Source organism: Mercurialis annua, linkage group LG1-X (genome assembly GCF_937616625.2).
Source record: "Mercurialis annua linkage group LG1-X, ddMerAnnu1.2, whole genome shotgun sequence".
Classification (NCBI taxonomy): domain Eukaryota; kingdom Viridiplantae; phylum Streptophyta; class Magnoliopsida; order Malpighiales; family Euphorbiaceae; genus Mercurialis; species Mercurialis annua.
In genome coordinates, this window is record NC_065570.1 from 72,720,450 (window position 1) to 72,734,397 (window position 13,948).

Here is a 13,948-nt window from a genome sequence, read left to right on the forward strand (position 1 = left end):
CTGTTTCGAAAAGGATACGCAATTTTATTCCCAAATGGTTTTGGAATTAAAGTGAACCGTTACATCCAAACCAAAACCAATTGTTATTAGGATTATATTTTATGACTATAAATGAGCCGAACCGAACCCGCCATTTCATTTCATTTTTCTTTCTCTCTGTATATGTATTTTGATTTTGTTCTCTCCAACTGTTCGTGTTTCTCTGATTATGTGTTCATATTCATGGATTCTTCTATACATCTATGTTTGTTTGCTCTGATTGTGTTTTTCTCTCTGAGTGTTAGGTTTCTTTAGTTCTCTTAATGTTTGTGTTTGTGTTCGTTTATACCTTTGTTAGTGCTTCTATGTTCTTTATATGTTGTTTTGTACATATCTCTGAGTGTATTTTTGTGTTTGTGATTTTGTGACTTTGAGTTTGTAAGTGCGGTCAATAACTTTTGTGATTTTGTGCCAGTGTTTGTGATTTTGTGTATCTATGATGAGTGTGAATGTTGTTTCTGTTAGTAATTTTTGTTTTTGTGTTTCTAAGTGAACGTTTTTGTATCTTAATGTTAGTGAATTTGTGTATTTTTGTCTTACAAGTGTTTGTTATTTTGTGTAAATTTGTCTCAGTGTTTGTGTATTTTTGTCTCAGTGTTTGTGATTTTGTGGGTGTCTTTGTGAGTTTATTTGTGTGAATATTCTTCGTGTGAGTCATTTTTTATCTTGTTTCTCCTCTTTTGAGTGGGTTTGTGTGCCTAGTTGTGTTTTTTTATTTTTCTCTCTCTACGTGTTTGTGAATTTTTGGTTATTCTAGGAAATCTTTTATGAGCTTTGAGTTTTTTTGGGTTTGTAGTTTTTTGAGTTTTGCCTAGGTGGGTATTGCTCTTGATATTTGGTACAAATTTCGTGAAAATTTTGAGCATTTTTTATGTGATTAGTGAATGATATATCTAAACAGCTGAATAGTCTACCTCCTATAACGCTAATGGGAGATTGTGTAATTGGGTGACTACTAATACTAGCCTCTTTTCTGTTAGATTTATAGCCATAATCAATTTTTAAGGTTTATATATCTGCTATGTTCATAATTTCATTACCTTATGCATAGTACATAATATTGATGCAAGACTTGCAATGCATAGTAAGGAGAATGAAAGAAACATGTTTGCTTCCATGGTTGTGTTATTCTTAGTACATCAACTGGGCGTTTGTAGAGTTGAAATGTGAGCACGTCTAAACACTTGCATCGTGTTGCATTCCTTACTTTTTGATTTATTTATTTATACAAGTGTACTAGCGGTACAATTTTGAAATTTATTCAGCATTTCAGGCTGTCTCCTTTTTGGGATTACTGAGGGTCTTGGTAGTGGACCTGCTGCTGCAATGTTCTGCGAATGATGCTTCTGATGTTCGACAATGTGGTTTTGCACTGTTTGGAGACCTTGCAAGGGTGAATGTCATTGGCTGAACTCAACTCAGGTAAATTCTTCTCTACCAATTGGGTACAATTGAAAATTAAGGCCGAGAAGTGTTATGTGTTAGCAAAACAAGATAATTTGTATTTCCGTGGTTATGCTCTTTAGGCTTTTTTCCTTGTTTTTTCACTTCTGATGTGAATATCTTTATACTTCCTCAGGTGTGTGGCGTACATTTGTGACCTTGATTGGCCGAATTTCTTAATGTTGAAGCGAAACAACTAGTTAGTAAACCTGTTTTCAAGGTTTCCCTTTTATTTGCTTGGCTGTAGATTTACCTAATAATATGTATATCACAGAGCACACCTAAGCTCAAGGGAACTGTGTCTGATGCAAACAATTTTTGTTGGGCTTTTGGAGAATTAGCAGTCAAGGTATGTGCCTAGCTTCCTATTTTCTCTAGAATTTCTTTTCTTTTAACTCTCTCTCCATATAAATATAAATACTGATTTAATTGTAAGAATTTCCTTTCGGAATTATTTTATTTATTGAAATCAATTTATTATTATAGGTTCGTCAAGAAATTTCTCCAATTGTACTTATGACTATTATATCAAGTTTAGTTTCAATCCTTAAATTTTCAGAGGTAATTGTCTATCTCATTATTTCTAGTAGATGTGGTTTTATATACCACGCGCATAGGTGTTCAGTGTTGCATGTGCTATTGCTTTTTTGATTGATAAATGTATAATTTGCTAAATAGAACCTCAACAAATCACTGATAGAAAATGGTGCAATCACATTTGGGAGGCTTGCACGGGTCTATCCTGAGATTTCATCACCTCATATGGAGCATTTCATGCAATCATGGTATTGCTTTGTCTATGTAAGTATTGGTCCTTCTTATAGCTCAAAAGAAAGTATTGGTCCATTTATGTAACTGCAAAATGATTTCTTGTGCCAATTTCTATGGTGTCATCACATCAGAAATTGTTTGAATGGCAGGAATTCTGATGATATTGAAAATGAAGATGCTTTACATGGCCTATGCGCAATGGTATGAATTTGATTCAAATGTTATAATCATTAGGGGTGATACAATAGCTAAACTCGAGTATTTGGGATCCCTTTCAGGTTCGAGCAAATCCTTCGAGAGCTAAAGCTCACTATATTCATGTGCAAAGCTACGATAAGTTAGCATGTAAGAAATGGTTTTGCTTGTTTCTAAATTATCTTTAGAATTTATAATTACAATATCATCTAACATAACACATAAACATGGGAAATAAGGAGCACAGAGCTACCCAACGAACTTTGTCAGGTGTTGCATGGTTATAAAAAGGTTAGTAATTTCACATATTGTTTTAATGATAATTACCCACATGCCTTCTAATCTTATTTTTGTCATGCAACTCAAATTGTTTAGACTTCATATCTAAATAGCTGAATAGTCTTTGATTTTAGATTTTTCAATTTTTCCGTCTACCTCCTATAATGCTAATGGTCAGATTACTGCATCCAGTTTTAGTTGAATTTCTTTTTAAACAAAGCCTGGAAAAACAATCTGATGCACACCACAATTGGGGTGCATAGTTCAAACCTGATTTTAGATTCTAGTTTACTAATAAAATTCCGCAAGCCGCTCTGAGTATTATAATGTGCTCATAAAAATTTAAAAATCAGGTCGCTTGAATTTAAGTATTTTTTAAATTAAAAGTTTCAAAATTTGGTTGGATTATTAAGTTTTGCTGGTTTGTTTTCTAGGAATCTACCAACGGTTTAGAGATATGTGGGAGATTGAAAATGATTTTGCTTCAAGATGCTGATAGTAAAACTAATTTCAAATGTTACAGCTAATTTCATTGAAGATGCAGATGTGAAGCTTGTTTTCTCCAGATCAACAAGTGTCTTTAGAAGCAGAACTACCCTTTTGAGTTTTGGTTAGATAAAGCTGTTGTTGAACCATCCATTGATGATCACGACAATCCCAAGGTAAGACAAGCTTATTCTGCTTTCATCTTGTTGTTCTCTTTTATTTCAGAAGTTGTTATTTCAGACTGTAGCTTGGTTTGAGAGCATTTTGTTGTCTGTATTGAAATGCTATTTTAAGTAGCCAGCCAAATGATTAGATAAGAAATGGAATACCAGCACTTGCATGATACATTCTATATGCACTATTCTCACAATACAACACAATTTAAATACTGAGCACTATTCTCTATTAGAAATTTTTTTAATTCATTTTTAATTTTTTAATTTAGCAAAGAGTGCCTCTTTCCATATTATGAAGTGTTCAATTTCCAGGAACTATGAAATATTCATTTCATATTTATTTTTCATCTTTCAGGCACTATCAGTCTTTAAACAACAGGCTTTTCAGATTCTTATATGCTGCTTTATGTTCTCGCAAAGGTTAGTATTTGTCTTGCTAGCTAGATTCATACTTATGTTTATATTCAATTTCTTTTTCTATACTTATTTGTTTTTTTTCTATACTTATTTTTTTTTGAAATGCAAATTTCTAGACTTAATCCGAGTTTGAAACAAATTCTTAACACCTATATGAAGCAACTGCAATTCAGATCCCAAATTTTATGTTCTGTATCAGGCAACCAAAAGGTAAATGTCAATTTGTAGTTCTATAAATAACTATTTTCTTCATTAAGAGTTGACCAACCGTGGTATGTGATTCCAGTGGCTATGGAATTGTAGTTAGGGCTTTAACTGCAATAAGGGCTTATGATGGTTGTGTACCAGAGACAACACTAACTGATAAAATTTTGAAGGCACTTGATCTTGCTTCTCGAGATGAACTCATTGGGTATTATCTTTTATTCTTATAACTCTTTCCAATTATCAAATTTTTGTTCAATTGTTGCTTAATATGATAGAAAATTTACCATTTACTTAAACATATTTGTGTTTTTATTTTCAGAATTTGGTGTGGTTATTAAGTTTTTGCTGGTTTGTTTTCTAGGAATCTACCAGCTATTTGGAGACATATTTGGTTACATCGTGTCTCTTCTTGTTTGGTAATTTTGTTTAATGGTCATATGAGTTTCCAGGATTTCATCATATGGTGGAGCAATATGAAAAAGTAGGTTTTAGAAACAGTATTTTCCAAATCATATCTCAGTTGATCATGTGAAGAATGCCATATTATTTGGTTATTTGGATTTTGAATTAAATGGAAGAATAAGAGAAAGCTGCATTGAAGATGTGAAGCTTGTTTCCTCCAGATCAACAAGAGTCTTCTGAAGCAGCATTACACTTTAAGTCTTGATCAAATAAAGCTATTGTTGAACCAGTCCTAAATGATTTTGACGATTCTGAGGTAAGACAAGCTTATTCTGTTTTCATCTTTTTATTCTCTTTGATTTTAAAAGCTGTCATCTTATATCCTATTTAGTTGAACTTAAAGCATCTTATATATCTTCCATGTAACACAGCTGGTCCTTGGCCAGCTTCTCACCCCAGCTGCAATTGGTAGACTTATCTTCTTACTGAGATTTCAGATCAGTTTACTTTTACTTCTTCTATGCTCTCTATTAATCAGAAATGAAAACACTGAAACAAGAAATGACAAAAAAGTTATCTTTTTTGAAGAATACATTATAGAAATAACGTTTCCAAGTATTATTGTTCCTTGCAACATTAAATTGTTGTTGCCCTTTGAATAGAAACTTTTTCCTGAACTAACCATTTATTTTTTTGCTTTGCTGCTCAGATGGCACTCCAACTTCAAATAGAAGGTCTCGACTCTCTATTTCCAAACCTTCCTGGCATGTCTCCAAGGAAAATATCTCCAACATAATGTTTTTCTCTTGTTGAGAAACTTGTCAAAGGCAAGCAAATTCTCTACCTAGTTCATACTGTAGAGTTTTACAATTTGCTAATTCATGTCTTTACAGAATTTGTGTTTTTTTATTCAACAGGATGAATTTTAGCTCAAATATGGGTAAAAGCTAGCATGCAATTGTTGGAAAGCGTTTATACCCTTGCAAAACTCATGCAACACAACTTTTAACCATCAAGACACAGTAACTTGTAAAATTGAAGTTCAAATATTAGTGAAAGCTATTATTTAAATGTTTAGCTTTCAGGCACTAGAAAACAGTTCGGAATTTGTTAGGTGAGGTTCATTATCTCTCTTTCCATTTCATTCACTTTTCTCTTCAATTACTCTGCACTAATGAAGAAGAGCTAGATATTGGTGCACATCAAGAAGAACTAGATATTTATATTATTCTCAATTTATTTTGTCCATCTCCAGGAATCTGATGATGCTAGATATAGGTGCATATGAATTGTTTCCGGATTGTTCAAAGAGAAGCTGCCTAATCTCTAACAAGGTACTGAATTTTTTCTCTATTTAATAGCAGTATACTTTATTATTATTTATTGAATTTGAAATTTATGTAGGCCACTGATGAATAATTACATGAAGACAAAACCAATGGAACACTTCACACATACGAGCTTTGTGTACCTAAAGAGGGGAGTGTGAAAATTAACGATCAGATTTGGGATGCTGTAAGACTTGTTCTACTCATTATGTTTTTTTTATCATGGTCTTATCTTACAAATTCATATCAAAATCGTTTTCATTGATTCTTTGCTTCTTTATGCATTGATATCATTTATCATGGTCTTACTTTTGTGTTACGGTTGATGATGCTACCATGGCATCTCACATGTTTTAAGGTAACAAGTATAGTACATTTATTGGAATAAAATTGTTGAAGTCGTTTTTGTTTTTATAGTTTTTGCAATGGTTTCAATCTCCATTTCACCAATCTCTATTACATTATGTGGCGACATATCAAGGCGATTATTAGTCCTAAAGAGGTAATTGAATTTAATTAAATTTTTCCAAATTTAGTTAGCAAAAGTCAGTTTAGTTAATTTGTTTCGTCTGTAATAATTAAGCTCTATTAATGCTTTAGGTTTTGCTTCGTGATCCACTTGAAACAAATCCTTGACACCTATATGAAGCCGCTGCAATTTAGATCCCAAATTTTATGTTCTGTATCAAGCAACCAAAAGGTAAATGTCAATTGGTAGTTCCATAAACAACTATTTTCTTCATTAAGAGTTGATCAACCGTGGTATGTGATTGCAGTGGCTATGGAATTGTAGTTAGGGCTTTAACTGCAATAAGGGCTTCTGATGGCCGTGTACCAAAGACAACACTAACTAATAAAATTTTGAAGGCACTTGATCTTGCTTCTCGAGATGAACTCATTGGGTATTATATTTTATTCTTATAACTCTTTATATATATCAACTTTCTGTGCAAATGTTGTTGCTTGGAATATGATAGAACATTTACCATTTACTTAAAAATATTTGTGTTTTTATTTTCAGAATTTAGCATAGTTACTAAGTTTTTGCTGGTTTGTTTTCTAGGAACCTACCTGCAATTTGGAGACATATGGGAGATTGAAAATGGGTTTGCTTGTATCTACTTTGAAATTTAGTTATTTTTGATCTTTGGTTACTAGGTGATGTGTCTCTTCTTGTTTGGTAATTTTGTCTAATGGTCATATGACTTTCCAGGATTTCATTATACGGTGGAGCACTATGAAAAAATAAGTTATAGAAACAGTATTTTCCAAATCATATCTCAGTTGTTCATGTGAAGAATGCCATATTATTTGGTTATATGGATTTTGAATCGGATGAAAGAATAAACTAGATCATTCTTGCTTCGAAGCAAAAGAGGGAGATCATAAAAAAGAAATTTATTGTGTGAAGTGTGAATAAGAGAAGCTGAGAAAGATGCATTGAAGATGTGAAGCTTGTTTCCTCCAAATCAACAAGAGGCTTCTGCAGCATTATTACACTTTGAGTCTTGGTCAAATAAAGCTGTTATTGAACCATCCCTTAATGATCATGACGATCATGAGGTAAGACAAGCTTATTCTGCTTCCATCTTTTTGTTCTCTTTGATTTCAAAAGTTGTTATCTTAGATTCTATTTAGTTGAACTGAAGCATCTTATATATCTTCCATGGCCAGCTTCTCACCCCAGCTGTAATTGGTAGACTTATTTTCTAACTGAGATTTCAGATCAGTTTACTTTTCCTTCTTCTATGCTCTCTATTAATCAAAAACGAAAACACTGCAACAAAAAATGACAAAAAATTTATCTTTTTTAAAGAATACATTATAGAAATAATGTTTCTAAGTATTATTGTTCTGTGCAACAATATATTGTTGCCCTTTGAATAGAAACTTTTTTCTAAACTAACCATTTCATTTTTGCTCTGCTGCTCAGATGGCACTCCAACTTTAAATAGAAGGTCTCGACTCTCTATTTCCAAACTTTCTTGGCATGTCTCCAAGGAAAATATCTCCAACACAATGTTTTTCTCTTGCCGGTACGATTGTCAAAGGCAAGCAAATTCTCTACCCAGTTCACACTGTAGAGATTTACAATTTGCTAATTCATGTCTTTACAAAATTTGTGTTTTTTTTGTTCAACAGGATGATTTTTAGCTCAAATATGGGTAAAAGCTAGCATGCAGTTGTTCAACTTTTAACCATAAAGACACAACTTCTTATAAAATTAAAGTTCAAATATTAGTGAAAGCTATTATTTAAATGTTTTAGCTTCCAGGCACTAGAAAACTGTTTGGAATTTGTTTGGTGAGCTTTATTATCTTTCCCTCCATTTTATTCACTTTTCTCTTCAATTACTCTGCACTAATAAAAAAATGCTAGATATTGGTGCACATCAAGAAGAACTAGATATTTCTGTTATTCTCAATTTATTTTGACCATCTCCAGGTATCCAGAGACGCTAGATATAGGTGCATATGAATTGTTCCCGCGATTGTTCAAAAAGAGGCTGCCTAATCTCTAGCAAGGTATGAAATTATTTCTCTAGTTAATAGCAGTATAATTTATTATTATTTAAATTTGAATTGAAAATTATATATAGGTCACTGATGAACAAGTACATGAAGACAAAACCAAAGGAACACTTCATACATACGAGATCTGTGTACCTAAAGAGTGAAAGTTGACGATCAGATTTGGGATGAAGTAAGACCTGTTCTGCTCATTATGTTTTTCTTATCATGGTTTTATTTTACATATTCATATCAAAATTGTTTTTCTTGAATCTTTGCTTCTTTGTGCATTTATATCATTTATCATGGTCTTACTTTTGTGTTACTGTTGATGATGCTACCCATGGCATCTCACATGAATTAAGGTAACAAGTATAGTACATATATTGGAATAAAATTGTTGAAGCCTTTTTTGTTTTAATAGGTTTTGCAATGGTTTCAATTTCCATTTCACTAATCTCTATTACGTTATGTGGCGGCATATCAAGGCGATTATTAGTCCTAAAGAGGTAATTGAATTTAATTAAATTTTTCCGAATTTAGTTAACAGAAGTCAGTTTAGTTAATTTGTTTTGTCTATAATAATTAAGCTCTATTGATGATTTAGGTTTTGCTTCGCGATCCACTTGATGAAAATGTTATTCCTACAGTTGATGAGCTTCTGTTAAATCTCATTCTTCTAGTCTAGCATCACAATGATGAACAAAGGTTAGTTGGTGTATAGTTTCATGGTGTATAAATGATTTTAGCAGGTAATAGTTCATGGTCAATAAATTTTGTACCACTGTTTGTTTTCTAGGAAACTACCAGTTGCTTGGAGATCTGTGGGAGATTGAAAAATGGGTTTGATTAAGTCTACCACTTCGAGATTTAGAGTTTTTTTTTCCCTTTTGATCTTTGGTTATGAGGTGTCTTGTCTCTACTTGTTTTTGTTTGATGGTTATTTGACTTTCCAAATCATATCTCAGTTGATCATGTGAAGAATGTCATATATTTAGTAATATGGATCTTGAATCGGATGAAATGCGAGATTGTGGATAAGGAACATAAGGGACATCTTGCTCGTAAATCAATTATTGAGAAGAGGAAGGAAGGAAGAAGAATTCCAACTACTGGAAATGATACAAAGGGAGTTATCAAGGAGGCTGCAACAACAGAGGAAAAGAGAAGAAGCAGAGCAAAAGAGGCATGCTCTTGAACTTGAGCGAAGGAAAAAGAACGAAAGGATCCTTCAAGAAATATTATATATTTGATAGACGGGAGAAGAAGTAAGAGAAAAGAGTTATTCAAAAGCGATTAGTGGAAGAGACGGCCTCAAAAGGAGACAATGTCATCATGGGGACCTCAAAAGGAAGAATAGGTTGTCTCGGATACTTAAATACAAGATAAATTTTCAAGAGTTATGGGAAAGGTCGGAAATAATAAATTAGATGAAATTGTATGAAAAAGAAAATCTATTATGTGAAGTGTAAAAAGGAGAGGCTAAGAAAGCTGCATTGTTGGAATCCCGAAAGCATGAAGAGGCTGAGAGACTAAGAAAAGTAGATGAAATTGCTGAGAAATAGAGGCAAAGAAAGAGAGGGAGAGAGAGAGATAAAGTGTTCAGCATGCAGGCATTAAGAAATGTTCACTTTATATCTGTTTCTCATCTTCCACGCACTAAGTCTTTAAACAGCAGACTTATCATATTCTGATTTGATGTTCGCAAAGGTTAGTATTAGTCTTGCTAGATTCATACTTACGTTCTATTCAATCTATTTTCCAGTTCTTATTATTTGTTCTTGAAATGTAGACACCTATTCAGATCCCAAGTTTATGTTCTGTATCAGGCAACCAAGAGGTAAATCAGTAAATGTCAATTTTGATTAATTTTTAAGATAGAAGAAGTAGAAAGATAAGTATTTTCTCCCCTTTTATTAATTCTGACTGTAATAATAGTTACGATTTTTTGGAATTGCATGATTATTATTATAGGACACAACTGTTTTTATTGTAGGATTTGATGTTTAATGTTTTACATTTGCTCACTGTTGGTATTACATGTATTTTGAAATCTTTTTGATCTCTGTATTTATTGTTTTTATATCAGGAGTTTCAAAGAAATTGTTCAGATCATAAGATTAAACTATCAAAGGTATTTATAGAGGGGGGGGGGGGGGGTTAGTCTCCAAATATACTTTCATGTTCTCATTGTTTTTATTCTAATAATGCTATTAACTTTGTGAACTTACTCTCAGATTGATTTTTGTCAAAAACACTCAGATTGATCATTTATGTCTTTCTCGCGTTTGCTCAGAGACAGTAGGTGGACTTCTCGGTTTTTCCCTATACCTTAATCGAAATTGAGTATTGACCCATCCGTTTTTCAGCTGGATCTGAAAAAACTTTTCTTCATTTTGTAGGAAATGTCATTATCTTACACTGTCTACTACATACTATAGTAGTTTGGTTAATGGTTTTAATCTTCACGCCAGGAACAAACATAACGATAAGTGCTCTTTCTTCTTTTTAAATTTAAATTATATATTTTGATGTATAACTGTGAAGTTTGCTTGTATCGTTATTGAATTGTATGCTTATTATTTTACCAAGTAAAAGATTAACAAATTTTTAAAATAATATGATTGTTTTAGAAGGTATATAAATGGGGTTAATGACACATTTGTCTCTATTTTATTAATTATTTCTCATTTTGGCCCCTATTTTTCTAATTTTCTGATTTTGTGCCTTATAACTCGCGGAACTGTTCCGCGATTTATGCAACTCGCAGAACAGTTCCGCGAGTTATCCTACGTGGCTCCAAGCTGGCCAGTCAGCAAGGAGCCACATGGATAAAGTAACTCGCGGAACACTTCCGCGAGTTACTTTATACATGTCCACGTAGGACAAAAGTAACTCGCGGAAGTCTTCCGCGAGTTACTTTATCCATGTGGCTCCTCACTGACTGAGCCACGTAGGACAACTCGCGGAAGTGTTCCGCGAGTTACACAACTCGCGGAAGTGTTCCGCGAGTTGCAAGACACAAAATTAGAAAATCGTGATTTTAGGGGTTAAAATGAGAAATAATTAACAAAAAGAAGACACAAATGTCATTATCCCATATAAATGTTTGTTTTTTAATCAAATGGTGAAAGCTTTCAAAATTTGCATCTGTTATTATCTTTTTTGTACAACTAGGGTTAGGAATAGGGTTTTAGTATATTTAGGATTTAGGATTTAGGTTTAGGATTATGGTTTAAGGTTAAATGTTTAGGGTTAGGTTGTAAGATTAAGGTTTAAGGTTTAGTATTTTTGGGATTAGGTTTCAAGGGTTGCTATATTTTGGGTTAGAATTTGGGTTTAAAATTGAAGGTATTAGCTAGGGTTTAGTATATTAGGATTAGGGTAGGTAAATTCAACTTTTTCCAACTGGCATCACTCTTTTTGTGCAGTTGCTACCTTTGAATTTTATAGTCGCTATTTCTAACTCGCATGTGCTCATCTCTTAGTGTAGAATGGACTGCCGATCTGTAGATGGTGCAAGGGTATTGCATTCAATTGTTACAGCTAATTTCACTGAAGATGCAAATGTGAAGCTTGTTTCCTCCGGATCAGCAAGTGTCTTCTGAAGCAGAATTTCCATTTTAAGTCTTGTTCAGATAAAGCTGATTTTGAACCATCTCACTCCAATAGACCAATACAATTCAGCTTCATGCCACCTCAGCTTAACATGTTGTTAAAGAATAAAAGATGTTTATTTTTGTAGAGTTTATTAAAGGCATTTATATCTTTTTCTCTGATTTCTCAAGCACTGATGTTAAAACTTTAAAGTTGAAATTTCTACCGTAGGAACCAACCACTGGTTCGGTTATTCAAACTGTTATGCATTGCATTTTTATCTTATTTAGTCTAAAGATTTAACATCCAAAACAAAAAATAAAGTGTTGATATTTTCAAATAAAAAGAAGCATTTAAAAAGAAAATTGGACTGTTGTTGTGTAATGCCATGGCATAAATCATTGAGATTAGAGACTAAAGCGCTGTTATACTATCCAACTTTGAATTTAAGTGGAGAAAAGAAAAATTAAATAGAAGCAACATGTCACCAAAGAAGCATGGAGAAAAGATACGTGCAAATATTTATATCTGGAAGGCGGTTGTGGTTTTAAGTAAGAGACTCGGCAGTAAGTGAGACATGTGGCAATAGTCCTACAACTGTGGGCTAATGGTTCGTGGGACCCGAATGTATTGAGGTAATTCATGCCAATAATGTATTCTAAATGCACCACCATCCCACATCTGTCACTTATCTTTTATACGTTTCCACTTTTTTGACTGCAAGGAAATAAAATTTCTAATTCTCTATGGGAACACCGCTAATAGAGCAAAATATCTCCATGGATACATACGTGGAAGGGGAAGTTCCTTCTCTATTCACGAATATAGGAGGTGACGGGGAATGTTGTTCTAGACTCATGAAATCGATTGTAAGAATATAAAATTTAATAATCATATTTTTTAAAACTAAAATATTGAAATATTAATTTTCTTTTAAATAAAAAATTTGGAAGAGCGCTCGGGCCTTCATCCTCTCAGCTGGGTCCGCCTCTGTATATATATTTATATTATTATTAATTTTTTGTTTGTATTCGATTAATTTTTATTTATATAAATTGTAATATCGTATATAATTATATATTGGTCAAAAGATCCAACATTATATTTGCATTATTAATTAAGTATTTAATTTTAATTTTATTAAATTCAAAAAATTAAAAATTAAAACTATATTTTTATATTTTAAAATAAAATATAACAACATTTTTTATAATTAAATTACGGTTATTACTCCAAGTTGTTAGAGAAACTTTTTGGGACAAACTACTATAAGAGTATTATAAATTTTTAATTTAAAAAATACAAAATAGAAAATAAAAACCGTCATATTTTAAAAGTTAAACGGAAATGATGATCCTCATATGTATGGCAAACTTTCATGGAGATGGAAATGGGGATGGTTTCCCTCATCAATTATACGGTAACCAGAACGAGGATTTTCAATAGAAGCGTGATGGTATTCGCGCCCCACCCTACCCCATTGTCATCCTTAGGTGAAGGCGTATTTCATGGATTTCAAGATACCTCTCACCAACTCCAGTTCAATAAGGAAAAATAAGCAATTATTAGAACCTGGTCGAAATTTTTAGAAAGAATATTTTTCAAGAAATTATGCATTTTTAATCAACATTAAGTTCAACAAGAAAATAGTCTGAATGGAACACATCAATATTTTTTACCTATATAACTATTCAAAAAGTCACATGATTTTGTTATTTTTTTAATATAAATATATAGATACGTAAATTAATTACTCAATAACAACGTCATGTCTGAGAAAAGCAATTCTAGCTTTCATTTGTTTCTCCAAAAGGATAAAACCACTAAAAGATACTTTTTCTACATATGTCGGTAAAGATAAAGAGTGAAAGGTCATATATATCTTAAAATTGTATTTTATAAGATTAAATATTTAGAAGGGACGGAGTGAAAAAGAACAGAAAAAAGTGAAAACTCTGCTGTGTGATGGGAAAAAAAAATTCAATGGAAGCTTGGAAAAAAAAATGAAAAATGTATAATAGAGAGACAGGTGTCCTAACATGTTGTTTGCCAATCAATTACATCAATCCAAAAAGTCTTTCACGACACCGCGCATCAT

The 13,948-nt window shown here is 32.4% G+C and overlaps 1 protein-coding gene across 19 annotated transcripts; it reads left to right on the forward strand.

Moving 5' to 3' along the window:
• Positions 1 to 12,040, forward strand: LOC126686163 (transportin-1-like). 19 transcript variants are annotated; one of them, XR_007643816.1, is made up of 25 exons: positions 2,685 to 2,739; positions 3,251 to 3,389; positions 3,745 to 3,809; positions 3,923 to 4,016; positions 4,093 to 4,218; positions 4,375 to 4,731; positions 5,125 to 5,529; positions 5,671 to 5,749; positions 5,820 to 5,930; positions 6,161 to 6,245; positions 6,344 to 6,443; positions 6,520 to 6,645; positions 6,807 to 7,306; positions 7,677 to 7,779; positions 7,886 to 8,047; positions 8,189 to 8,268; positions 8,343 to 8,446; positions 8,678 to 8,762; positions 8,861 to 8,961; positions 9,053 to 9,096; positions 9,222 to 9,963; positions 10,046 to 10,093; positions 10,343 to 10,387; positions 10,491 to 10,558; positions 10,656 to 12,040. XR_007643816.1 is itself a non-coding variant. In XM_050380205.1 (9 exons), coding segments are annotated over exons 2-8 (435 nt in total). In that variant the 5' UTR covers positions 1 to 1,205; positions 1,313 to 1,398; the 3' UTR covers positions 2,698 to 2,739; positions 3,162 to 3,250. The 19 variants fall into 19 exon arrangements, 2 of the variants coding, with proteins under 2 accessions (XP_050236162.1, XP_050236168.1); XR_007643811.1 differs by having other exon boundaries at positions 6,807 to 6,857; positions 6,957 to 7,306; positions 9,053 to 9,963; XR_007643814.1 differs by having other exon boundaries at positions 6,807 to 6,849; positions 6,957 to 7,306; positions 9,053 to 9,963.
• Positions 12,041 to 13,948: the final 1,908 nt, after the last annotated feature.

Excerpts from the sequence above, each read along its gene's own strand:
- LOC126686163 (XM_050380205.1), top strand. The coding sequence starts at position 1,399 with ATGTGGTTTTGCACTGTTTGGAGACCTTGCAAGGGTGAATGTCATTGG. Across the intron at positions 1,832-1,968 it reads TTGGAGAATTAGCAGTCAAG|GTTCGTCAAGAAATTTCTCC; the intron begins GTATGTGCCTAG and ends TTATTATTATAG. Across the intron at positions 2,284-2,402 it reads CATGGTATTGCTTTGTCTAT|GAATTCTGATGATATTGAAA; the intron begins GTAAGTATTGGT and ends TTTGAATGGCAG.